Here is a 27285-nt window from a genome sequence, read left to right on the forward strand (position 1 = left end):
TTCTAACAGCCCCCCCCAAAGCGCTCTGGTTCGAGTGCTCTCTGCTTTCCACTCACTGGTCCCTCGAGTCTCCTCCAGACGGCTGTTTTTTTCTGCTCTGCTGATACAGTTTCTTCGGATTGCAATCCCAGCTTGTGCTTTGCCTTCCCTTTGTGGGTTGCCAGCAGTATTGTACAAAATTACATATTTGGGAGAGGTGAATACAAAATGTATAGGGGTAAGGTGGGGAGGATGTGGGGGGTCTTCCCCCACATATATATTTGCGGAAAATGGGAGAAAAAAACCCCCAGACTTTTGGGAGTTGAACTTTTCGGTTCGGTAAAATCACATAGATCCATTGCCAGCAGCTCTGCTCGCTTCCCAGGGATGCTGCCGGTAACTTGCAGCTTGTGGATCTCTTCTGTGCCCGCAGCACCAGCTGCTGACACCCGACCAATGAGGCCCCCACCCCTGTTCCTCTCCTGGCCCGCCCTAGCCTCTGCTCCACAGCTTCTTGGGGGTACTTGCTGGCGTCTTGCCTCTCCTGCAGGAGCCAATTCTGCCGCCTCCTTCTGCACATTATTCTTCCCTCAGGCCAAAAACGCTCGGCCCGGCTTCTCTCCTGCTTCTCTCACAAACTTGTCTGCCCGACCTTTTAACCTGCAACCATTTGACATGTTGCAGGTGCAAGTCCACAGTCTAATTGTCCGACAACAATTAGTGGAGCACTCCGGACAGTCCCGACCCTTACAACATTCTGCAGGCCTCTTCCTTGTCTCAGTACTGGAGTGGTGAAATGACGAGTGTGCACGACGTGCTGCTTCCTCGTCCCAGTACTACAATGGTTTGAATGAGGGGAACTGAGGTGATATGGTTCACAACATCCTATGGGGATGGTAGGGGGAGGTTGGTTCTCACAAGGAAAAGAGGGATACCATGTCTCGCCTGCGGACCTCCTCTTCTGTACCCGCTTTCTACTGTTCCTATAATGATGATGTCTTCTGGTGTTATCTCGGGCAGAGGCAAAGGGTGTCAATATCCCATAAATGCGGCTGGGACTAAGGGTTCATCATGGAATGGAAATGGGGGCTATAGCTTCTCACCCAAGGACATAACCATGCCATTCCCCAAGTCTCACCTACCCAGGTGCTCGTCCCTCTCTTCTCCACCCCCAGGGTTGGGATCCGAGCGATGGCCCTTCCCTGGCCACCTTAGCAGAGGATGGGGAGAAAAGTGAGAACGCCCTCTGGTTCCTCACTATGGTCATTTGGGTATATCCAAGAGTCTTGCTAGCCTTCCTCTGACCTGTGTTTTGCCCTTGAATTTCTCTGTGTACACAATGTCGTTGGCTGCATAGGTTTATGTTGCGTTTACTTGTTTTAGCAAACTATCCTGGTGCTGGAGGAAAGTAAAAAGAAGCCCAATATATTCAAAGAGGCCTCCCAGTGGGATGGTTAGCCCAGCAGGAGGAGTGTCTGAAAAGTAGAGTGCACAGCAAAAGGGTAAGGCCTCTGCATTCACTTGCAGCCAGCTATCATTAGACATCAATTTCCACACCCTGATTAACACTCAGTATCGACTGGCTGCCCTTCTCCCTAAAGAGAATTCTCAGGAGGATGTAATGGCAAAAAAAGTACCATTCAAAAAAGGATTGCAAAAAGGTTTAGTAAAAAGGCAGCCTAGTAATGTTCTTGCATTTTTACCCAATAGCAGAGTTAGGGCAGAACTCTTTTTGGGTTTCGATCTCCCCAACTTTCTGTATCACCCACATTTTATGCTGCCTTCCATTGTGTTTCAACTCTCTTTTTGAGATAACGACTTACTGAAGTCTTCCTGTCACTGCATTCCTGTTTTATGTTGTGTTGCCACGAGTAGACCATATGGCTTCCAGAGCAGTGGTAATTTAAGCACCCCATTTTGGTCCCAGGGTGATTCTATGGAGCAGAGAGGTGGCAGCTGTATTTTTAATTATTGTGGCAATGTTGACAGCATTAGTAGCCCAATAAACCCAACAAGTAGCCAGTGGGGTAGTAGAACAAGTTACTTCTTACCTTGTGACGTTCTTTCGATGGGATGTTCCTCCGACGTATTCCTTATCTTGATAGATCACTTCCAGCTTGCTGGCCTCAGAATTTTTTTTTCAGTAGAGGGCGCTGCGCGTCGACGTCCCTCGAGTTGGCGTCCCTCGACAGCCTCCATATCAGCGCCAACATCATCGTGTGTATAAACGGACTCGCGCAGCGTCCGTTGCTCAGTTCCATTTTTGAAGCTTAATAGTAGCTGTGCATGAATTGGTTTTTGACCTTGAAGGAGCGTAAGCTGCAACGATAAGGGAAGTTTTACAGAGGGGATGTATGGGAGGTGGGATAAGGAATACGTCGGAGGAACATCTCATCGAAAGAACATTACAAGGTAAGAAGTAACTTGTTCTTCGATGGGAGTGTGTCCTCCGACGTATTCCTTATCTTGATAGACTCCCATAGCAGTGGTGTGTAAACGGAGGTGGGAGTAAAATTGGAATATTTCCCTTTAAGAATGAACAGAATGTAACACAGCTTTGCCAAATCTGGTCTCCTGGCTAGAGGAGGAATTCAGATTTTAGAATTTTGTAAGGGTATGTGCGGACGACCATGTGGCAGCCGCACATATGTCTCGAATCGGTACCCCTCTTTGGAGGGACAAAAAGCTGCGATACCCCTGGTTGAATGTGCCCTAAGGTGTTAAGGGGGCTCTTTCCCTGCCAATTTGTAGCATTCTAGAATGGCTAAAATAATCCATCTGGAAATGGTCTGTTTTGTGATTGTAAATCCTAATTTGTCTCCTGCATAACCTATAAACAGTTGGTCTGCTTGCCTAATCCTAGCAAGTCTGCTGATATAAAAACTCAAGGCTCGCCTTGGATCCAGCCTATGTAGCTTCTCTTCCTCTTTCCCAGGATGGGGAGGAGGATAGCATGAAAGTAAGGTTATCTTCTGAGTGATGTGGAATTCAGAGACTACCTTTGGGAGGAAATTAGGCTTCACTTGTAGGACAACTTTGTCTTTGTGAAAAATTGTATGAGGAGGTTTGCAAGATAGAGCTTGTAATTCGCTCACTCTTCTGGCAGATGTCAAAGCCACTAGTAAGACTGTTTTAAGGGTGAGAAATCTTAATGAACAAGAATGGAGTGGTTCAAAGGGAGTACCCATCAGGAAATTTAAGACTAGGTTTAAGTCCCACAAGGGAACTTGGAACGGCTTTGGGGGATAGACATTAGTCAAAGCCTTCAGAAATTGGATTACTAGGGGTAATTTGAAATATAATGGCTCCTTCGCAGTGCGCTTGAAGATCGACAGCGCTGCGAGGTAGCCCTTGATAGTACCAACTTGAAGACCTGAATTTGCCAAAAAGAGCAACAAAGATAACACCATCGGTGTACCGCATGAAAAGGGTTCGATATTCTTTTCTCTACACCAGCTGCAAAACCTGTTCCAACGGCAGCGGTATAAAGTCTTTGTTGCTGGCCTTCTATCCGAAAGCAACACCTCCATGACGTCATCTGGGAGGTCCCAATCCTTGTATCTCAACCTTTCAGAAACCAAGCGTGAAGGGTGAGAGTTCTGATATTTGGATGGAGAACCTGACCTCCCTTCTGCGAGAGAAGGTCCTCCCTGTGTGGAAGACGAATCGGAGGGCAGATGGACATGTCCACAAGGTCCGGGTACCACGTTCTCCTGGCCCAATCTGGGGCAATTAGGATCATATTCTTCCGGAATCTTCTCAACCTCCTGATCATCTGAGGAATGACAGGGACTGGAGGAAACGCGTACTGAAGTGAAAACTCCCAGTCCACTACAAACACGTCCCCTAGAGCTCCCCTCGGGGGAAACCCACTTGAACAAAACTGATAACACTTCCTGTTGATACTGGTGGCGAACAGATCCACTTAAAGGGTTCCGATAAAGGGTGAAGATCTCTTGAAGGACTTCCTGAGCTATCACCCACTCGTGGGAGACTGTGCTCTGCCTGCTCAGAGCGTCTGCTGTCAAGTTCTTCTCTCCGGCTAAGTGAACTGCAGATAGAGAGATTCCTCCTTGAATTGCCCAAAACCAGAGCTGCATCGCCTCTCTGCACAGTGGCAGTGATCCTACACCTCCTCTTTGTTGAGGTAGTGCATGGCCACTGTGTTGTCAGTCATTATTAGGACTTTTTTCCCTTGTACAGATGGAAGAAAAGCCTTCAGCGCTAGTCTGCTAGCTCTCGGCTCCAGCAGGTTGATATGTAGTCTGACTCCGACGCAGACCAACGACCGCTGATGGTCAAGTCGTTGGCATGGACTCCCCACCCCGTGAGTGAGGCATCCGTGACTACCGTTATCTCTGGCCATGGTTGCCAAAACTGTTCTCCTCTCAAAATGTTCTCCCGACAGGCCCACCACTGAAGGTCTCGAGCCACTTTGTCCTGGACCTGAAGGAGATCTGTCATTCTTCCTGAGAAATGCGACCACTGGGTTCTTAGTGCCCACTGGAGGGATCTCATTCCTCAGGCGAGCCTCTGGCACAAGGAAGATGCAGGATGCCATGAGGCCTAGCAACCTCAAAAAGTCTAAAGCTGGGAGACGTTGGGCATTTTGAAACTTGGTGACCATCTGCAGAATATCTTGAGCCCTCACCTCTGGTGGCGAGGCGTTCCCCAGGGAAGTGTCCAGGACCATTCCAATAAACTGGACTCTCTGGGATGGTATCATCTGTGACTTCTTTAAATTGAGGGAAAAACCCAGTTTGTGAAGGAAGTGGCAGACATAATCTAGTTGGATCCGAGCTTGTTCCGAAGGTACTGCTCTGATCAACCAATTGTCTAGGTAGGGGTAGACGTGGATCCCTTCCCTCCTTAGACTTGCAGCCACTACCGACATTAGCTTGGTGAAGACCCTTGCAGCAGAGGTCAGCCCAAATGGCAGAACTCGAAATTGATAGTGAGAGTTGCTAATTGCGAACCTCAGGTATTTCCTTTGTTTCAGATGGATTGGCACATGGAAATAAGCATCCTGAAGGTCTAGAGATACCAGCCAGTCTGAAGCTGGAGGGCCTGAAGGATCTTAGAGTCACCATCTTGAACTTGGCCTTCCTGAGGAATCTGTTCAATTCAAGTCCAAGATGGGTCTCAGTCCTCCGTCCTTCTTCGGTACTAGAAAATAGGGGGAGGGGGGGAAATACCAACCGTTGTTCCTCTCCGCTACAGGTACCGGTTCTATGGCACCTTTCTCTAGCAGGTCTAGAATCTCCTGCGAAAGGAGCGGATCTGGAAACTTCAAACAGTTATTCCCCGGTGGATGACTGAGGGGTGCGTAGAAAAGGCAGGCAGTAACCTTGGGCAACTGTCTCCAATGCCAAAACATCTGACGTAATAGCCCGCCATTCCGTCAGATGTTGAGTTAACCTGCCCCCTACTGGTGCCTTGTGAGGAGAGACCTCAGAATGGTTTAGAGGCGGCTGACGCAGATGCCGAGGGCAAGGAGTCACCTGCTGCTGCTGCGGCTTTTGTACTTTTAACCCGTCCACCACGGGTGAATAGTTTTTGGCGCCTTTGAGCCGGCGGTCTTATGCCTTTTCCGAATGCGGAATAAAAGCGAAAGTACCTACCCCTCCAAGAGGTTCCTGAGGGGAGATACAGAGTTTGACGGATTGCAGCTCCAAGAGATTTCGCTGCTGCCTTGGAGGTTTGTAAATTCTCTAGGCTGTCATCAGCCTTCTTACCAGACAAAGAAGTGCCGTCAAAGGGCATATTCAAAAGTCTGGCCTGTACATATGGAGCAAAACCAGACTTTCGAAACCACGCAAATCTGCGGATTGTAGTACTTGCTGCCATGGCCCTGCTGATACTGTCAGCAGAATCAATGCCAGTTTGAAGGGACTCACACATTGCGTCTTTACCATCTTTAATGATGTTCAGTAATGCTTCCCTTTCCTCTCCTTCCAGGAGACAGTCAGCCGCAGATGAAGCACACTCCCAAAGTGTATGGCTGAATCTTGCGAGCGTGCAAGTAGCATTTATGGATTTAAGGCCCTGCTACATGCCAAGAAGACCTTTTTTGACATAGCGTCAAACCTTTTATCAAATCTGTCATGTGGAATAGTAGGGTATGCAGATCTACTGTTCGATGAAGTTGCTGCTTGTACAACCAAACTCTCTGGAGTTGGATGTTTGCTCAAATATTCAGGGTCAGAAGCAGATAACAAAAAACTATCTGTCAAATATAGGGAAACTGCCGGGATAACCTCAGGGGTTTCCCAGTTGACAGATATTTTTCTCTGCAATGCCGTATGAAAGGGAACCACAGGATCTTCCTGTGGGCCGTTAAGTAAAATGTCCGTAAGATCATCCTGTTGAAAAGAAGGTGAAGTTGGTGAAGTTGTAGACCCCCTCATTAACTCTATTATTCTGGCCATTAAGACCCTATAAGGGGTCGCAGCATGTTCCCGTGGGTCTGGTTTAGCGAATTCCACTTCTGGAGAAGTATCTAAACCACTTGCCTCATGCAAAGAGTTTTGAAGGTCCTTCAATCTATTCTCTTCAGAGATAAATTCCTCTGGTATAGTGGTCCTCTGTAACCCATAGGGTCTTTCATGGTCAGAATCCTCCCCTTCCTCATATATAGAGGACAAAGCTCTGAAATCTGACCTTGGGTATGGTTTAAAACCCATTTCTAAAGCAGAAGGGACCAAGCTTGTAGTCAGTGGTTGAGAAAACGTTGAAGTTGAAGTTGTCGACGCGGAAGTCAAAGGCTTCGATGAAACAGAAAAAGGCATTGAAAAAGCATGTCGAGGCCTCGAAGAACTCGAGAGGATCGGAATCCTACTCGGAGTCGTCAAGGTTATCGACGACATCCTCGAGGTCATGGTCGAAGCCCTTGGTATGTCTACTGACTGAGATGTAGTAACAGCAGTAGGCCTGTCCTTGATCAGCGTCGAAGACGGCGTTGATTGGACCGATTTGTGTGTCGACGGACCCTTCGATAAAGGCGTCGATGACGCAGATTTGAGTCGAAGGAATCTTCAACGACGCGGTCTTAATGCCTTTGCTCGAGGGTTCGCCGGGTGCAGAACTCGCAGCGTTTCAATTTTTCGGGTCTTTCACCCAGGGTATCACCTTTAGCCGTCTCCTAGGGGGTCGAGGCCGCTTTCGCGAAGACGCCAACCATTTTTTTTTACAGAATTCCTCACACTTTGCTGGAGAGCTGTGTTTCATGGGGCAGGTGACCCTTTCCGGAGAAGTAGAAGAAGACGAGGGAGATCTACGACGCCTCTTTTTCGAGTGTTTAGAACTCGAAGATTGATGGGAACCGCTTTGAGACCTTGAGCGAGAATGTTTCCTGTGACGGCGAGGAGACGAATGCCTCGACTCTGCAGAGGAAACTTTCGAAGAAGTTGAAGTTTTAAGAGTCTTACCTCTTTCTAGCTTCCCCTTACGCTCCTTCAAGGTTTTCGCCGTCATGGACACAGTCCTCGCATTCCAAACAGTGATGCTCCGATCCCAGGCACCACAAACATCTTGTGAGGATCCATCAATGACATTTTCTTCTCACAATCTCGACACTTTTTGAAGCCGGATCGTGGGGTCGACGGTTCGGAAGAGGAAGCCATCGAATGAAGAAGATATCTTCGAGGAATAATAAGAAATACTTGAAGAAAGAACTGAGCAACATGATTCCGAGGCCCACGAAGCTCGGAAAAACGGAACTCAGCAACAGACGCTGCACGAGTATTTTTATGCACTATGACGTCGGCGCCGATACAGAGGCCGTCGAGGGACACCAACTCAAGGGACGGCGACGCGCAGGGCCCTCTACTGAAAAAAATTTCCGAGGCCAGCAAGCTGGAAGTGATCTATCAAGATAAGGAATACGTCGGAGGACACAATCCCTTTGAAATGTATTTTTAAGGTCTGCGCATTGCTATTTAGTTTTGTGGCCTTTCTTTGTCTGTGCTGGCAATGAGGCACGGCTAAATCTTCGTTTTGCAGACCAAGGATCATCTTGAGCCCACAAAGGTCAGGCCTCAATTCTTAAAAATCCCACCAGACCTGCAGGGCAGGTTCCTTAGTTTACGTACTTGACCTAAGAAAAATGGGTGACCAAATATGTAATAGTGTTTTCTGTAAAATTGAGAAGGTTACCACAACATTTCAGATTTGGTGTAATGCTGCCACACAAGGGCCAGCCACACACAGTTAAACTTCAAGCATCCCCATACTCACCAGCAAGGTTGAGTATCATGCAAATGATAATTTCCCCTCATAAAATATCCTCGGACTATGCAAGTTAGTAGTAGTAGTTTTGCAAGCCGTAAGAGTGCCTGTGTGTTCGGTGGTTTCTCTGGCCAGCACATATTGGCTGGTTTGAAAGGCTCAAGAGCCTGAGCCTGTCAAAAGGGGGCAGGGTAGTGGGGAGCCCTCCCAGCTTGAAACGGGACCTAGTGGGGCCTATGACAGAGCTGGTCCTGCCTTGGAGAAGCAGTGAAGGATTTGCAGGCCCCAATTCCTACCCCCAGAGTATGTTCTGTGTACTCTTGGTACTGTCCCCTCCACAATGCCTGTTAGCATCTCTTCTGGTCAGAGCGCTCTTTTGTATTTTTCAGGAGTGCAACTCGCAGAATGCACTCCAGTGCAACCAAGAAAATCAGACTGGAAACAGGGGAGTAGACTGGAGACCAGAAATGTAATTTTATTTTCCCAGCCCTAAAAGGGGGACACCAAACACCCAACCTACTGACCAATCCTAGACAGACCACAGGGGCACATTGGGGAAAGAAATGACCTAAGAGAGACGGAACTGCAGGGGAGACACAGAAATCCTCTCCAAACCAAACTGGAAACTTAACTCACGTATCATGTGTAGGAAAGAGAAGCACAAATGGAGTATGGTGATCGGGTGGTGTAAAAGGTGAGAGGAGAAGAGAAGTGGTGAGAACGTGAAAAGTGTTAGTTGGAGTAATAGTGGGGAGGGCAAAGAGGAGGAAGGTAGTGGGGAGAGACAGGTGGCGAGAATGTGATAAGATCAGGAGACTGAAGTAGGCAGCGGTCATTGAGGGACAGAGTTGAGGGAAGAGGGATGCAGGATGGGAGAGAGAAAGGGGAGAGAGAAAGAGAAGAGGTGCAGCAAGGGAGAGGGTGTCTGAAGAGGTTAGAGGGAGAAGGAAAGGGTGTAGATAGGGGGAGAGAATGTTACAGGTTGAGAGAGCGGGAGACTAGGAAGATCACACAGCGAGCAAGAGAGATGCAGAGAAAAAATGGTGAAAGCAGTCTTCTTCAAAAAGGATAATTTGGAAATTAATCGAGAGAGCTAGATAGACAAGGGTGCTGCCTTTAGGATTCCCTTCTAGACAGCAGTGGTTATTGTGCTTTAGAATACGTTTAGGAAATCTGGCGGGGACACCTGGATTGGAATGGAGGGAGCCAAGGGGAGGTCATGAAAACTGCAGGGACCACCTTCATTTGCATCAATCTAGCCTTCCTAAACCATTTGTTTAAAATCCTAATGAAGCACCTTCCATCCATCCATCCATCCATCATCTTCACCTTCTGAGGCCATCTGTGAAAAGGGGTGTCATCATGGGTTCATTTCGGCCATGATACAGAGGCTGCCCACAGGTGGTACTGAGAAAAATCAGACCAACCAAGACTGCCAAGATCCCTACTAGGGCTACCATCTGAGAAGCCGGGTGCGATTTATATGGGGATGAGGAAGTGGTGGTCCCACCCAGAGGAAAGGCATAAAGATGATACCATCTTGAGGAATGTATGAAAACAACAAAAATAAGAATTGTTCTGAAGTCCGGTATGGCCCACAAGCATTCCACTGTGAGCACATGGCTGCCATCCTGCAAATAGAGACTCAAAAGGGAGGGACTAAAACCTTTCTTAAAGCCCTCGTTAGGACAGCTTAACCAGTAATTGACCAGGAGGACCAATGGGAGCCAGAAGGAGTGTTCAAAGTAGGAAGTCTGGGCTATAAAAGCTCAGCCAGCATAGAGAAGATTGGAAGTTGTTCAGCCGAGGTCAGGAGGAGCAGTGCTGAGCCAACAGGCAAGGCAGAGGGCGGACGGTCGAGCGGAGTGCTAAGGAGACTGTGGAAATGTTCTGAGAGAGTGCAGGTAAAGTTGAGTGTAGTGTAGTAGAGGGGGATGTAAAAGTTGAGTGGGATAGTGAGAAGGAGAAGGGCGGGGACGAAGTATAGTGGGATTTAGAGAAAGTGCGAGATTGAGTTAAAGTGATGGTGAATGGGGGCAGGAAAGTCATTAAAAAAGAGAAGTGGCAGTAGCAGTAATAAAAGGGAGGGCAGATAAAAAGAGGAAGCTAGTGGGGGACAGGTGGAGAGTGTGATAAGATAAGGAAACAGATGAGTAGCCAGGGGTCATTGCAGGAGAGAAGCGATGGGAGACCAGAAGTGAGGGTAGTGGAGGGAGAAGGAGACCGACATAGATAAGGGGAGGAAAAGCAGAGGATGACAGTAGATGGTGGCTATAAGTGGGAGGAAAATGAGGGATGCAGGTTGAGAGCGAGGGACACTAGGAAGATCTAGGAGAAAGGAGAGAGGCAGAGAGGCGAAAGAGCGATTGAGAAACCAGGCTTAAACAGCCTGCTGCAAAAGGGATAGAATCATTTAGACATTCCCTGAGGGAGCTAGCTAGGAGGCAAAAGCCTTTAGATTTCCCTTCCATATTTGGAGGAATCTAGACAATAGAGATTACCGTGCTTTAGAATACATTGGGGAAAATCTGGGGGTTAGGATGGAGGGAGCTGACAATGAAGTTAAGAGAGCTGAAGCGACCTCTTAGTTTCAACCGTTCCAGCTTTCCCAAACCATTTGTTTAAAATCTTAAAAAGCATGCACCTTAAAATCATTCATCTTTGTGGATTTCTGCGGCCATCTGTGACACTGGCCTCCAACCTTGCATGCGACCTGGAGTGTGACTGGCAGGCAGGCTGTTGCAATTCTCACATTATTTCCTGAATTGACCTGAAGACAGTAATGGAGATGAGCTGCTGCTGAGAATCCTGGTGTGGACATACTGGCAGCGCTGCTAGTCCCTTGTCCTTGCACCCTGCTCTCTTAATCTGGTAGGATGCCTTGCTGGGATCCTTCTTTACATCTTCCACTCTGTATTTCTGGACTCCTACTCGCCTGCAGTTCCTGTGCTCCTGATGAGATCCTTCTGGGCCAAGTGCCTATAGGCGGAAGGCCATTTGTGCGGTCCTGGCCTGAACATTTTGTCGCAGTTAGTTGCTCCACCTCTGCTGGGTTGTGGGATGTCCGGGTTTACCTCCACCTGATTCCGAGTATTGCTTGTGCTGCCGTCACTGCAGTCGTGTTCTTTACCTTGTGTATCATCAGTACTGGTGCCTTCATCGTGGAGGCTTTCTCCAAGTTAAGGTTGGGTCATGAGTTCAAGTAACTATCAAGAGACCCCGAACTACCAGTAGACGGACCTAATCCTGACAGGAGAACCTACCTATGCACCTACCAATACTGGGCTGTTTTCACAGCAGACATTGCCGTGATCACTCTTCTCCGGTCCATAAATCTCGGGCTCTCATTGTTTGGCCAGATCTCGAGGGTCCACTGGGTCTGAGAGCAGTGGGGCTTTACAAACTCCCCCCGCCCCTTCTACCACAATCTCCATTGTAACTAGTGGGCCTTAGGCTCCCTTTGCAACCAGCTCTTCCTGTTCTGCTGCTTCTCAAACCTAGAGCTGGTACTCTTCTTTTTGTGTTCCTCAGGATTCTCATATGGTTGGTTGTGCCTTCTGCTGCACCTCTGGTGCAAAACATGAGCAAATATAACTTTTCCCCATAACAGTGGTCGCCCTACTGGGTCTGTCCCGTTGATCGCAATGGTAGAAACCTGAAAGAAAACCCCTGAAAAAAATGACTTTTTCAAAAGTTATTTACCTGGAGAGTCGCTTCTCCCCGGTTCCCCTTCAGCCCTGGAGTTTCCAGAACAGAAAGTATGATTTTAGATAGTACAAATCATTTTATATCTATATAATTAAGCATAATAAAAATAAAAAAAAATCACTGCAGTTATCGCGTGCCCATCGGAACTATTGGTGCTACAATAACAGATTGCAATTACAGGAATCTCACGTTTTTTTGTTGGGTGGACTGGGATCTATTAAGCCCCCATACTTTGATACTGCTTTTAGCTGCTTTGGGCCCGTTTAATCAGTTTCCTCCACCTTTATAGGGATCATATAGGTCGAGTACTTCCCATATATACAGCGCTTGAAATGGAAACAGATATGTGGGAACCCTCTCATCCTTCGAGGGGTAGGGCTGTGGGGAGAAGGAACAGGGCTGAGGGGCCAGGCTAGGTCACACAATACAGTATCTCTTCCCAATTCTGGCAATTTGCATAAAAGCCAAGAGCATTATCTGGACATAAGAATGTCAACAATTTTAAATGTGAAACATGTTCGATAGTGATTCAGTAAGAAACACCTTTGAGCGAATAACAGAAGTTGGGCTCTGCAGTTTTGATTGGTCAATCAACTCAAGAAAAAAATGCCTGTGCATTGCAGGACACATACCAGTTTGAGCAGCTGCAACAAGTATGTGAGCCTTTGGCTGTTTCTGTATTCAGTTTCCCATGCCGGGTCTACTGAAAGTATTTTACCCAATACATTTGTAACTGGACTCTACATTGGTAGCAGCAGTGTTGCGTAGTACGTATGCAGTAGGCGCTTGCGCGAGCCTCGTTACGGGCCGCGCATGCCCATTGTTAATAAAGGAGGTCCCGGCCAGCAGTTGCAGCTGGGACCCCGTACTGGCAACACACGCCCCGTGTGTGTTCCTCCGTGTGAATGCGTGTGTGTGTATGTATGCCTGCGGGGGTCACTCGCCACTCTTAACACTGGCAACGAGGAGCAGCGACTAACGAGGCATTGCTCTGACTATTACCGAGTTGGAGAAAGTCTTTCCCCACATCGTCGCATACCTACGCATTTAGCCGGCAGCCATCTTGAGAGATACGCGGATCGCAGCGGTTGCGGCCCATACGGGTGCTCGTGCGCCGGCTGTGATCCGAGTCCTTGGACACGATTTCTGGACACTCCATGGCCCTTTTTAGTTAAAGGGCTCTGGTTACAAAAAAAACAAAAAAGGAGAGAAAGCTGAAGGTGCCACCTACACCTGTTGTAGACCCACCACTCCTCCATCCTGTGCCTTTTGGTGCCTGGGCACCCATCCTGGGTTTTGAAGGTCAGTGCAAGCGGTCCAGGGCTGATCCAACCGGGATACGCTCAACCCAGTGAATACCATGGGTGAGGAGGAAGAAGAGGGAGCCCCTGCGCCTGTCCCACGCATATTGCACAGTACCCTGGCACCCATGCCTGAATTTGATACCGCAGGCCCACCATCTAAGCTTGGACCGAAATGGCTACTGTGGGTGGAAATGTTTTTCAGAGCGTCAGGAGAGAAGGATGATGATGATGCGAAGGTGGCCACAATGGTATATTCAGCTGGCACGGAGGTCCACAGGATTTATGACTCGCTAAATCTTCAGGTGGTCACCTATGATGCGGTGAAGCAGGCCCTCCAAGACCATTTCCTCTCCATGGCGAATGTTGATGGACAGATTTGTAATGTGTGCAGAGAAGCAGCAAGTTGAGGAGTCACTGGACCAGTTCTGTGCACGGCTGAGGCACCTCGCAAGCACCTGCAGGTGGGTGAATGAGGAGGAGATGGTGCAGAACCAGCTGATTCAGGGGTGCAGCTCTGGGAAGCTGAGAAGGCAGGTGCTAAGGGAGCCAGGCCTGACACTGCAGCAGATCCTTGACACGGGGAGAGCGTACAAACTGGCAGAGTCCAGAGGGGCGAAAATGGACGCTGCTATGCATCCTGGAAAGAGTGAGGACGCCTTTGCCATCAGGCACTCTGCCCCAGGTAGGGTGCGCTGGGCCCCTAGGATGGGGAACAGTCCCTCTGTGCCTGGAACTCTGCAGTCATGTCCGTACTGTGGGTATGACCTGCCTCATGCAGGGGAATGCCCGGCAAAGACTAGGGTCTGTGGACGGTGTGGAAGACCAGGACACTAGGCGAGAGTCTACAGGGCCTCAACCCCAGCGACTGCATCAAGGGGGTCAGCAAGGTCAGGCGGAAAATACCCAGTGAGTGAGGGGTGTGTTGTCGATTGAGCAAGGCATGCAAGATCTAGACATCGCCGAGGAGGAAGATGAGGAGGAAATCTTTTTCATATCGAGTATCGCTACAGGGTCCAGGCTGAGCAGGCAACCGACGTGCACAATGAACATTGGTGATGTGCCCACCCCCGTTTTGATCGATACAGGAGCATCGGTCTGCATGCTGGCGGCTGAGCATTAGGAGGCTCTGCCAGGCCCTCCAAAGCTGGAAGAGTCCAAAGCCCAGATACATTAATTCGGCGGGGATACGCCACTGCCGATTCAGGGAGTCTTTGTAGTTCTGGTGTCACATGGGCCCAATCAGATCAAGGGGAGGTTCTTTGTGACGAGTGTGAGCATGCACTCCCTACTAAGTTGTGCTGCTTCCGAAGCCCTCAAAATCGTACACTTCATGCTGGCCGAATATCACACTGACATCGATCGCCTGTTGCAGCGGTTTGAAAGCATTTTTCAAGGGGTCGGGAAGCTGAAGGGCGATCCCATCGGACTCCACATTGAAGGGTCCATGAGGCCGACGGCCCTCAAGCATCAAAGAATCCCCTTCCACCTGAGGGCACAGGTGGAGAAAGAACTTCAGTCACTCATCGACTTCGACATTAACGAGAGAGTGGAGGGCCCAACCCTGTGGGTCTCACCCATTGTGGTGGCACCAAAGCCCAAACAACCAGGGGCTGCCCACATCTGCGTGGACATGAGGCTGCCTAATGACGCCATTAAGAGGGAGCGTCACCTCACGCCCACCCTGGACAATCTAGTAGGTGAGCTGCAGGGGGGGGAGGGATGTCTTCTCCAAGCTTGATCTGAGGTCTGGTTACCATCAGCTGGAACTCCAGCCCGAGTCGCGGTACATCACTTTCACGACTCACGAGGGGGTGTACCAGTTTAAAAGGCTCCGTTTTGGTGTCTCGTCAGCGGCGGAAGTCTTCCAGAACGTCATACGGGGAGACTTTTACTTCACAAAGGAACAGGTTTGAAGAACCGAAAGAACAGAAACTCCAAAGAGTCGAGGCACGCTGAGATCTCCAAAGCGAACACATTCGGGGAAAAAACAGAACTGAGGCTACGGGCGTCGTGCGTCCTACTTATAACATCCAGTGACGTCAGCCATTGGAGGAGGTCTTCGAGGGCGGCGTGTCGAGGTCATCGACGCAGAAAGATTTTCCGAAGCAGCACAGCCGTGGTGATTACGGTCATAGATATGGACTACGTTGGAGGACCCAATCCCCTCGAAGCGCCAGTTCTAATAAGGTGTAGCCACCTTATTTTTCTTTTTTTCGTGGCCATGTATGGTCCCACTTTATGGGGGTTTGTGGATGCAGCCCCCTTACAAGTACTTGAGATTTAATCCAAAAACGGGTAATGGGTACATACACCACTAGTGAGTTGGTCTCTTATCATACCTCAGACAAGCATTGCATGTTAGAATATTGTCGTCCTAATCCCCAATTTACCATGCTATTGCACACCCATGTTCTTCCATTTGCAGCAGGATCAATTATGTACTTTATAGTAGAAATGTGACTATTTTATGATCGAAATATTTATGGATTTCATCTTTCATGTTCACATATTTCAAGACAGAAGGACGAGGACGTTTGGTGTCCACAACTTATTGAAGGGGATAAAACCTCTTTTGTGATAGCGGTTTCGCAGTTCTTTCAGCACCTAGAGCGTCTAAGTTAAGGTAAAGTGACATGGAAAGAAGCAACCACGACCATCGAAAAGGAAATGACTTGCAACCCCTTCTAGCACGGAATTCGCACAGACTCTGCAAAGGGTTGTGGCTGAAAAGTCTAATTGTTCTATTTTTTACAGGAGGAGGGGGCTAACGGAGGAAAAAAATTGTAAACATTTTCTTTTTGTAAAATTGAATCAAGTAAATTAAAACAAATAAAAATAAATATGTTATTGTTCGATTGCATGCTTATCCTAATACTCTTATGGAAGATGCAAGTTCTGGTATTAGATGATTCCAAATTAACTAACAAATTACTTAAATATTCTGATGACCTCTGATTAAAGGAAACACAATCTAATTTGCCAAGCGAGTCTGGTTTCTGATTGCCATGCAAATCTCACAAACTGTCTAATCTGTTTTTATCAATGTTCTTGTAGGACTAGCATTTTATTGGTTTTAATGTATGATATTTTATATCCTTATCTTAGGAGTATACTGCTGTGATTTTGTGCACTTTTAGGGCAAACTGACAAAAGAAAGTATTTTTTGATTGTATTAATTCCTATACTTTCAGCTCCTGCTCCATGAATCTCAATATTGACCCCTGGGAGAGAGTTCTAATCAATGTTTAACCCATTACTGGATTTTATAGTATATACTTGCTTTCTTTGCATATTTTCGGAGTTCTTATTTGTCAGTGTTCGCCATCAAGGCAATTCTAGATAACTGTAGATATGTTAACAGTATACTATGTGTGCTGTACTTTATGGTGTATTGTCTGGGCCTAAATGTACTGCAGCCATCCTGCTACCGCGAGTGCAGACTGGCGGCTATGCCACTATCAATTTAGAGCATTCGAACACACATCCTGGACAGTCTTGATACCACAGCATTGGTCTTCTGAAACAACTCACAAGACCATTTCTGAAAAATCTTCCTAACAACCAGGAAAAAGCAGGTCACTATCACAAAGAAAATCCAACAGCAGAGGTGATGGCCTAACTTATAAAAAGGGTATTTTTGGCACCCATCCACATTCTTAAAGAGTACTTGGAGTGGTAGATTGTGATGCACATTTTAAACTATTTTTTCTAGAGGTTCACAGGCTCTCGTGGTGGGTCTCGTCACAGTTGTATGGAAAACTCGGGGAACAATTACTAAAATATAAGTGGAATGCAATTCAGTGTTGTGAATGAGTGGAGTTCGCTTGCTGCAGTCTCAGAAAGTGAGCATGGCTGGAGCACTAATACGGAGGACTTCTGGATGACCTACAGAAAATAAGCCCCTTCACTTGTAACAGGTTTTCTTGCTATCTGATGTAGAGACATGTTTGCATTTGTCCTCTTGTGGTGGAGCGCCTGGCAGAGTATGGAATCTGGGAGCTATTTGGCGATGCCTTCACTACATTCATAAAGGTAAGTTACGGACAGTACAGACACTATAGGGGGACTGGTGGCCGGTGGTCAACTTGGATCTCAATCGTTAGTTTTGCCTGCACTCCCAGAAGCGCATGTGCCCTTGCTTCTATACAGAACTCTATGTAAAAGGTCAGGCAATAATGTCTTTCTAGCTTTCTGGAAAACACATATCCGAGGATCTAGAATCTGAGAAAGGAGAATCAAATTCTGAAACTCTTATGAATTGTGGAACAATAAATCAACATGCTATATTTTGACTGTTAGTGAGCAACATTACCATCTTATTCAGCCTGTTCATGGTTGCCCGTAACCAGGTTTCTCGGACTTCGGTTCTTCTGGTCAGAACTTGTGAGTGTTTACAGGAGTATCTCCAGGTGACATCCACCATCTGAAACAAAAACATGCAATCATAAAATTAAACAAAACCTCAGAAGGTAATGAATTACATTTATATAAGACAGGGTAGAATTATCTAAATGTCTGGGCTTCCTATGGAGACAGACAAAAATAACTAACAACTGGAATTTATCTGGATAGCATGCCATGGCATCATTCTTATTTCAACTGCAGCCTTATAGGATGAGTATCCCCAGTCGCTTTGCCCAGATGTGCATAGTAATAGGGATACAAGCTGCATTTCAGGGATGGGGTCCAACAAGACCGAAACATCTAGGGCAACTTGTTCTCCTTTCTAGAGGGGAGCTGATTCGTATACGGCAGATCATCTTCTGTAATGGCAAAAAGGAGTCAAGTAAACAAATCAAAAAGAAGCATTAGCTCAAGCATTTTTATCTGTCACTTTTTGACCTTCTATATGGCAAAAGAAAGTTCCTCACTGTAGTCACCACTGTACTTCGTGTCCAGAGTCCTTAGTCCCTTTCATCCATACATCTGGTTATTCCCTGGATAGAGGATGGGAACAGAGTACATTGGGCAGCAGAAGTAACTAAAAAAGCATCTTGTGGGTTATGCTCTACCATGAGCAAACTCCCTCACAGGACCTCTCACACTCGTACTCTGGACCCAACCGATCAGTCCTTTTAGTATCAAGTAGATGTCGCGATCATCTTAGCAGGGACTAAGGAAAGGGGAATATGGGGAAACTATTTCCACGTACTCCTACGTCCCATTCACTTTCCTTCATGCTTCAGAGGAAGTTGGGGGTGGTTGGGACTGATTTAATCAACAAAAACGTGAGGATGGTTACGATGACTAATACTTCATTTAAGCCAAAATCCTCGTGAGAACTGAATGCACAAAATAGGTATCCACGCTGGAGCTGGTGTCCAACATGAAATGCTTGCCGAACTATGCCTCTGGTATGGCAGATATGAATATTTGGCTGTCACTAAAGAAGCATAGTTACTCCAAGCAAGAGGGAGTGCATGGAAAATGTAAAGCATTTAGGTTTCTAGCATGCTGGAGAGAAGGAATCTCCCTACTGTCACTATGGAAGCCAGCCACCAACGGCGACAAACTGAGAAGGGAAGAAACGCATTTCTTTCTTTCCAGAAAAACTTGAGCACTCAACTGATGACATCAACAGGCATCGAAAGATCTACCAATTTTGTTGGGACCAGCTTTAAAAGTGTTTTTGGAACATGTTTTAAACGTAGTTGTATTTTCAACATCCATAGAAAGTTTACATTTTGGCGTTTGTTTTTTGGCACGCAAAAGAAATAACTTTTTAGGTGTGGTGTCGGTTTACTCAGCGTCTGTTTAGAAATGTTGTCAAGCCGTGATCGCAATGGCGAGAACCTAGAGGACAATGGATACTTCGAGGTAGAAAGGGTTTTCCGGCTTGTGTGTTTATTCTGATGGGCATGTGTGCCTTTGTTGCAGAGTGTGGTCTCCATCACATGACCGCCTGCCTGATTTTTCGGAGGCGGGGACTAGCATGTGTGATTCGGATGAACAGCTATCGTCTCCAGCGACACTATGAGCACTGAATCTGCCTTGATCAGACTCTTTGGCTCCCGCTACATCAATGGACGCTTCAGCCTGCATGGTGTGAGCAGACCAACCTTTAGTACGCCGTCCTTCAATATTTTGAGTTTAAAGAGTTTACATGATTTGCAGTGTTTCTCTAAGTGATCTCTAGAGACACGGTTGCATGTCCTTCCAGGGGTATTTACGGTTGCAGGACAGGCAAAATGTAAATGGTGCGTTTTCCATTTTTAATGAAAAAGGCAGCCAGATGATGAATGGAATGTGGAGGAAGAGCAAAAGACATTGAGTACAAGAGTTAATGACTACCCCACTCTCCCTACTGTAACAGGCCGTGCCCGGTGTAAGCCAAAGCAAACGGTTGGCGAGAGAGATGGTCTCTCATCGAACTAGAGGCGTCCGTCAAAAGGCTCTGAAGAATGGTCAGCGAAACGATGAGCTAGCAAAGGTTGGAATGGCTATAATTGTAGAACCTTTTATAACAAATGGCGTAAGCCAAGAAACTCTGCAAATATCGATAGACTATGATGGCAGTCAGAAACCATCTGAGGGACCGCGACACGGAAGGGACCATGGGTACAGTACATGTCACAAGGAATAATATTACAGACAAGCCCAGTCAAAGTCCCTTTTCGAATTTAAAAAACAAGTCATGCAATAATCTGCGACGACTACTAGATGTCGGCCTATGCATAGCATGTGATTCTAAGCAGATCCACAAGCCTCAAACACAATTACAGGTGGCCTGTCTGCGACATCTCATAGCAATGAAATACATTTCTGATCCTAAATAATACAATGCCACCTGTGAAACACCTGAAGGTGTTTCACGACTCAGTCCCAGGGGGAACCAAGGTCCATCGCTTTTGGATCCAGACGATGGGGGTGGACAAGCGAGGGGGTGGTGGGAATCATGTGAGTAGAGGGTCCTCAGGGAGTGGGGAGGAGACACCATAAGGTGATACATGGTTTCCCTCATTTCCTGACAGTTATTTACCCCATATTCGCTCTACCTTTATGGGAAACAAAAACTCCCAAAACACCCCCCCTTTCCTTAACAGCCCAACAACTGTGACGAGGCAGCGGAAGACAGACTAGGAAGATTACCACTAGTAACGTGCATTGGCCTTGTCACACTAATAAAGCCAGGCAGGGACAGGCACTCAGTCACAATCACACACACACACCTGAAACTCATGGACCATTTTCCAATCAATAAAAGGTGGAGCACAGAAAGACACATGGAGCAAAACAGGCGCCAAGAAGGACGGCAAGGTGGATGGTGAGAGGAGGAGCAGCTGAGAGAGAGCTACAGAGAACCAGGCCAGGCAGAACGGGACAACAAAACGCTTACAGGCTGCAAGTTGAGACAGGAGAAAGTATGGCGAGGGAGCTGCGTCTCCAAGAAGCCGGAAGAATTCAGAGAAGGGAGCCGAGGGGAGAGCTAATCCCTTTCCTCCATGCACCAGCAAAATGCTAGTTTCATCCCTGGGGCAGCGAGGCCGCCCGTGAGTGTCTGAGGCGCAGGTGAGCAAGACCCTGACCTCGACAACCTGAAAACAGAAGGATGCACGAAAGCAATTACAGGCGGTGAGTTCAAAGAAAGAGCCCAGTTCATGATACGCGCAATTGTGGAAAGCTACAGTGTTACACACAGGAACGGAAAACTTTAATGTATTTAGCTGGTGAGAAACAAAGTAACGGAGCAGTGCCATGTGAGAAGGCAAGTTAAACACTTCTTGAAAGATAACAGAACAGTGAATAATGAAAACAAAATGTGTCGAAAGCCATTGAAGTCAAGGGCACGAGGGAAAGCGCGTGCAGAGATCCTGAAAGGCTAAGAAAGGGAACTGATATTTTTGTGAAATAAGGAAATATGGCCGAGGGCCCGTAGCGCAAGAGGCACGGACATTGAGAAGTCAACCCTATTGTCAGAGTGGTCACGCATAGGGGTCAGAATACTATGCGGTTGCGAAGGTCTCCGACAGGTGAACATTGTGAAACAAGTACAAATGTTGGTGAAGGGAGTTTCCGAGATCTGAAGCGGAGCTGTTTAGCAGGAAGTTGTTACAGCCATGTTTTAGTGTTTGAAGACAGGCAAGGGCAGCCTGTGAAAGTATCTAAGAAGGAACTCTGGGAATATGTTTGCTTGAGAATTATGAAGCCAGGTGAGGGAAGCCCAAAAGAATGCATTGAAGAGAACTGTGATGCATGTTGACATTGAAATAGGCGAGGGAAGTCTAACAGATTTATAGGAAATCTTTGAACTGTGCATACTACCCACCTTGAAGGAACTTTAAGAACCCCAGTGAATTGAACTTAGTGAAGGGAGTGATGAGCCACTTTCATTGTCATTCTAACATTGTTTTGGTACACTATTTTCATACATTTTCCCACACTTTGTTATTGTGTGGGCAAGTATAGGTTTCTGACACAGACTTTTCCTTTGTTTGACTGACTTGGACCAAGTCTTACTTTGATGACCAAGACTACTCCCAAGACTACTCCCATTATAGAATTAGGGCCAGCTAGGAAGTCTCCAACCACAATCAAACTTAATAAAGCTGTTGAAACGTGTACCTTTTGTGTCTGTGTCCTTGCTTGCGATACCATGCCTGCATCACACACCTCTACGCAGAGCTCTCAATTGCAAGACCAAGTTTCGCTCATCTGTCTTTATAATAAAACTTTCTTTAGTGAACATTTACATAAAATGTGTCTTTTATAATTAATAAGCAACTTCCTTTGCAAGTAACTTTTAAACACGTATTCGCTCTTCTAGGCAAAAGGCGCAATCCTTAGAAGTATGTCCCTTATTCTTGGAGCATGAGTGCTTTCAGTGGTAGAGGGGGGGTCACTAGGGTCTAGTGTCCAACAGGCAGATCAGGATAGGTTCTTAAGTAGCAAAAGTCAGAGTTCCTAAGGAAGACTGTAAGAACAAGTAAGTACCTTAATTTAGAGTTAGTTGAGGGTCCAGGAGCTTCACAGAAGACACCCTTGGAGGATACCAGCAGGGGCCTGGGTGCACTGGACGGGAGGACTCCCAATCACAGAAAACACCAAAAACTACACAGGAATCACAAGAGACTTAAGGTAAGTAAATACCCAAGCCAGCACAGAAGACGATTTTGCAGCAGGACTGCTTCAGGATCTGCAGTCAAAAACCAGGTTGTTGAATTCCTTCATTAAGAAGGCAGGAGACAAGACACTGGAAGGACTTTTGCAGCAAGGGTCACAGGGAAGGCTCTAGGCAAGGATTTCAATGCGGCTGGATGCGGTTCAATGGATTTGGTGCCTTTTTCACCTGAAAAAGGCACCACAGAAAGACAGAATGTCGCTGGTCGGATTCTCGTTGTTTGCAAGGTTCAGCACTCGGGTGAGAGCACTTTTCAAACTGGAATTGTGCCTCTGGAGTTCCAGCAGGATGCCCACGAAGATTCAGAGGACTGTGCTCCGCACAATGGCTCGAGGTCCCAGGGTATTGCAGCCCTGCAAGGTCGCAGCATGGCGTGGGATGGCTCAAAAGGCAGGTCTTTTTGAGTCCAGTGGGTCTCACCAAGCTCTGGGTCATGGCCGTCGGTTTTGGAGTCCTCAGGTTGATTGGAAGGAAGGGCTACAGCAGGCTCTGGTTACACAGCAGGTTCTCTGGTCGCTGGAAATCGTTTCAGCTGCAAATTCTTCATTTTCCTCTTCGGTTTTGGTTCCAGTTGTCGACTACCTCTTCAGCTTCCAGGATCTGACTCTTATACAGGAATCCAGCCAAACAGCCTTGCAACATTCAAACTTGGGGGTTTAGCAATCCTTTCAGGACAGCCAGCCTTAAATTTTGAACTGGAATCTCACACTCAAGCTGGAAGAAAAAGGGCTGCAGAGTTTTGGACTCCTCCCTCACTTCTTGCCCTCAGACACTCTGGAGCCTGGAGTCCACAGGACTCTCGCCGAAGAAAAATAACACAAAGGAATTTCTCACCCTGGATGTCAGGGGAAGGAACAAGAAAGGACAAGGAACACTAAAATGGCAAAAAAACAAGACAGGGGCCATTTTGGTAAAATGAGCACTCATGGGTGCTTTTACCGGTGCCATGCAAACAGTCTGCGGTAAAGGTGCACCAAATTAATAAAAAAGGTTCACTGCCACCAACCATTAAAGGTAAGTTTCTCCTTGCAAAATAAATTGTTACATTTAAAATGAGAAAGGGGATACTCCGTTTCTCCTCAGCACTCCACATAAGGTGGTGCGTGCTGGTCTCGCTTAATAAAACGTACCCACTTCTACTAGTACTTGCATAAATGTAATTAAGGTTTGGTCAGGAATTCCCACTTTCTCCATGTTCCGTGCATGTCATGTACCTTTGTGTCTTCTTCAGCATGGGCCTTTTGTAGTCAATGCTTCTTCCAACTTCAAATTTCAGAGAAGTGTTTCATCTCCACAGCCATCTGCACTCACTGCCCTCGCGTGCCGGTTGACTCTTTATGTCAGTTAATCTGTTAAAGTTTAAGGAGACAGCAGGCCCCACAGTAGAAAGTTCCAACAAAAGACGTTGCACAGTGCTTCTAGCAAGAGTTACTGACTTATCTGCTGACTGCAATGACCACTCTTTTTCACGCTATGGTATAGCTTCTCGTTCACCCGTGGTAGCTACTTGTTCATGCTGGATTCCCAGGAGCTGCTTTTAGCTACTGTTAATCCACTCGTAATTTCAATCTTTAAAATGCGGTTTTCTACAAGAAGTCAAATCTCACATGGACTTAAATGTAGTTAGAAAGTACTGTCGCATTTCTCAAACAAATATCAAGATATTCTATTTCAAATGAATGCCCCATAGTGGAAACCACCTCCTCAGTTCCGTCACACTCCAGCGATTTGGCAGGGGCAATGATTTTAGGGGACATTTCTAAGTATATTTGGGGGATTTTTATACTCCCTATGGAAACATCCTTAAAGGCACCGAGTCAAATCTTTCTATTGGTTTATTTAATAGTCAGACACTGCCAGAGAATATATCCCTCAAATCTTTGTAGGTGTACATACATTTTCAAATGCAAAATGATTTATACTCCATAAATCATAGCAAACAAGCAACATCAATGAAATATGGATTTCTGAGATCCACCAGCCTCGATGGACTTGTAAGATCGGTAAATATGTTATGATTGTAACATTTTTCTGTTTGTTTCTAGGCAATATGGTTAAGGACTTCTAAGAAAAAGTAGTTTCAACTGCATGAGTAGTGTTGATTCAAATAGCACATTATATTCTTGCAATGGAGTTCTAGCCTTAGGTTTCTTAGCTTAGATTTGAGGAACCTATGTTCAGCATAACAAGTCAAGCAAACAGCTCAGAAAGGGCACATTGTCTATTTTCCATTACATGGCATCTGACCAGCTTTAGTGCCTTAACTGATGCCAAAGGTGACACTTTGTGAAGTTGTGTCCTTTGAAGCCAGGCGTTCGTGGAACAGGCTAGATGGTCACATGACCAATTCTGATTCTCATCAGCGTGAACACTGTGGATTCGGTCTTGGGTAACATTTAAGCTGCTTTTTATTAGAAATACAGCCTTGACATGGGTGGGAAATGTATCATTACTTTGTATTTCCTTGGACCTAATGGGTTTTCATAACTGGCAATACATCTTATTCGTTCAAGAAGCCCCAGCTAAATCTCCTGCACTATCCCCCATTTGAAGCTGTAACCAGGTTGATGTGGAGTTTTGCTTCACTGAGTGCAAGACATGCTTATCTCAATTACTTCAGAATGACTCTTAATATTTGTTCAACATATCCTACACAAAAGAAACGTAATTTAAAACAAGTTATCTTCATTTCTTCACGATGGAATATTCAAGTGCTCCATTTGGAACACTGAGTTTAGCAGATGAAAGATTATTTGCTTTTCTTGTTGACCTACAGGTAATATACATTTCAACAATGCAAAATTTCTTCTGTTTATCAGCATTTCTCACATTTATTATCATGATGAAGTATTAATGTTATGATCTGCACTTTTTTCTTCATGTGTAGCAGGGAAGTGGTGCACCATTCAAAACACATGGCCATCCTCCTGATGGATGTTGAATGTTGTATTTAAGAAACCTCCAGTATACTTTGTTGGAATATTTACAATTCTGCAGATCCAAGTTTGTGGGTGCATTCTTGCCTTACTATTCGTTAATGTTCCAGATGTGTGGCAAGCTGCACCATTTGTCTGGTGCAGTATCTCATGGAATCACGTAACTATCTGCATCCTGCAGGTGCACCCTTTTCATGGTAACTGGTGGGAAACTTCAATCAATTGAGCAATGCATTATTCCAGCACCTTCTCACTTTAAATTGAAGCAGTCTCCATGTCTCAACATCTCTCCACACTAAGTAACTGCATCACAGCACTTTGTTCAGAATGTTGCGATAGAATATCTAATTGTGGTAGTTATAGCGACACTTGTTAGGGCCCCTTAACATTTTGCTTAGCCCCCCACCCGATTATTCATTTGATCACCGATTGATTTTTGCTGATCAGGGGGACTTCTACAAAAGGTTGCCTGCTATTGCAACCCTTTGGGGCTCATTTGGAGTACATGAGGCTTCCAAGTTCCAGCAGTGCTTACCAAGCAGCACATTGGTGCCTTACGGTGACATATCACCATACTTTGGTATTAGGGAGTATGCTGGTGGAAGCTACAATTTAGTTTAACTACACCAAGTGTGCAAACAATTTTAAATGCATTAGTAGCCCAATGTACCTCTTTTGTTAGACATTGGGGTACCTATGTATTTATTTTTTTAGTGCTGCTCTCAGCCATTTCATTTTTGGGGCTTCCCGTGTTTGGGATAAACTCGAGGTAGGCTTAAAATGACAGTTCGACACATGTGGGCTTCTGTATTGGTATTTCCTGGTTTAGACGAGGTTAAGTCCTTGGGCTGTCATTATGTGGCGGTGGACCAGGCTGAGTGACAGATTCAGGGGCCAACTAGATTGGTTGGCCATCTAGCCCCTTTTTTACCCCGCCCACTATTGCGATTGGTGCCTGGCTATGGCCAACCCCTTGTAAATGGTGATATTTAAGGGGAACTCTGTGCCTAATCTCTCATTGCTGAACCTTCTGGAAGAGCAGGGTTACTTACCTGCTGCAGAAGCTCCCTCCATTGCTGCAATACCAGGTGCACACCTGACCATACTGGCTGGATGCAGTGTCCTAGGCTGATCGCCAGTGTGTTTTAAAAATAAAAAAAAGGAAAAAAAAAAAAGAAATGTATTTTGCTTCTCAACATCCATCCTGAGGCTTCCGTGTCCTCATGCTGGTTCCACCTGTGAGCTTGGCCAGGCCCCCTCTGCTGGGAACTTTTGTAGGCCATTTTACCTACGATTCCTGCCACTTACCATCAGAGTTGTATGCCTTGGTGCTGGTCGCTGCAGTGGCCTGGTAGGGTAGTAGCACACCAACACCCTGCCTTATCTACACCTTGAGCTGCCTTCCGTTGCCTCCATCTTTGTTCCCATGCTGGGTCAGTCTTCTGCTGTGTTGGCTGTATCCTTTTGCCCGTTGAGCCGCTGGAATCTACTTTGCTGAGTTCTCCCAACCCCCTAAACTCTTCCTCACTGTTGCTTTGCTTCAAGCTTGAGGGCATCCAATGTAGCAGGGCTGTTCGTCTCTTTCCATTGTGGGGGTTATCATTGACCCAGGGTTCAAGACTCTTGTACCTGGAACCCGTACACCACAAACTTAGTAAAATAATTAAGGGGACTTGTTAGCATTCCGGAAATCACATTTCAGGATGTAAACACGGAGGATCTACCTCTAGGCCCTGGGTTGGTCTGACCTAGAGGGTCTCTTGGTAAGGGGGGGTCGAGACTTTTCAGAAGCAAGTCTGGTTAGGGGCGTTTTCCTTTAGTCCCACTTGGAGGCAAGACTTTAGTAAGCTATCCCAGTGGTTTGTAGATCCCCCAACTCTTATCAGTCTGTACTACTCATGGAACCTTGGTAGAGTGGCAGAGCAGTCAGGCTTATCATAAGATGAAGATGTGAGCTGTAGGTAAGTACACTGAACCCAGTATGTAATGCACACCAAAGAAACACTCAAATGCA

At 46.5% G+C, this 27285-nt stretch overlaps 1 protein-coding gene across 2 annotated transcripts in view; it reads right to left on the minus strand.

Moving 5' to 3' along the window:
* Positions 1–27285, minus strand: part of NGLY1 (N-glycanase 1) — a 520539-nt gene that overhangs the window by 195458 nt on the left and 297796 nt on the right. For both annotated transcript variants that reach the window (XM_069648769.1, XM_069648767.1), the window contains exon 8: positions 17530–17640. In XM_069648769.1, the coding sequence (XP_069504870.1) occupies positions 17530–17640 (111 nt within the window). The remainder of the gene's footprint in view (positions 1–17529; positions 17641–27285) is intronic.

Source organism: Ambystoma mexicanum, chromosome 2q (genome assembly GCF_040938575.1).
Source record: "Ambystoma mexicanum isolate Mex_15411 chromosome 2q, UKY_AmexF1_1, whole genome shotgun sequence".
Lineage (NCBI taxonomy): Eukaryota > Metazoa > Chordata > Amphibia > Caudata > Ambystomatidae > Ambystoma > Ambystoma mexicanum.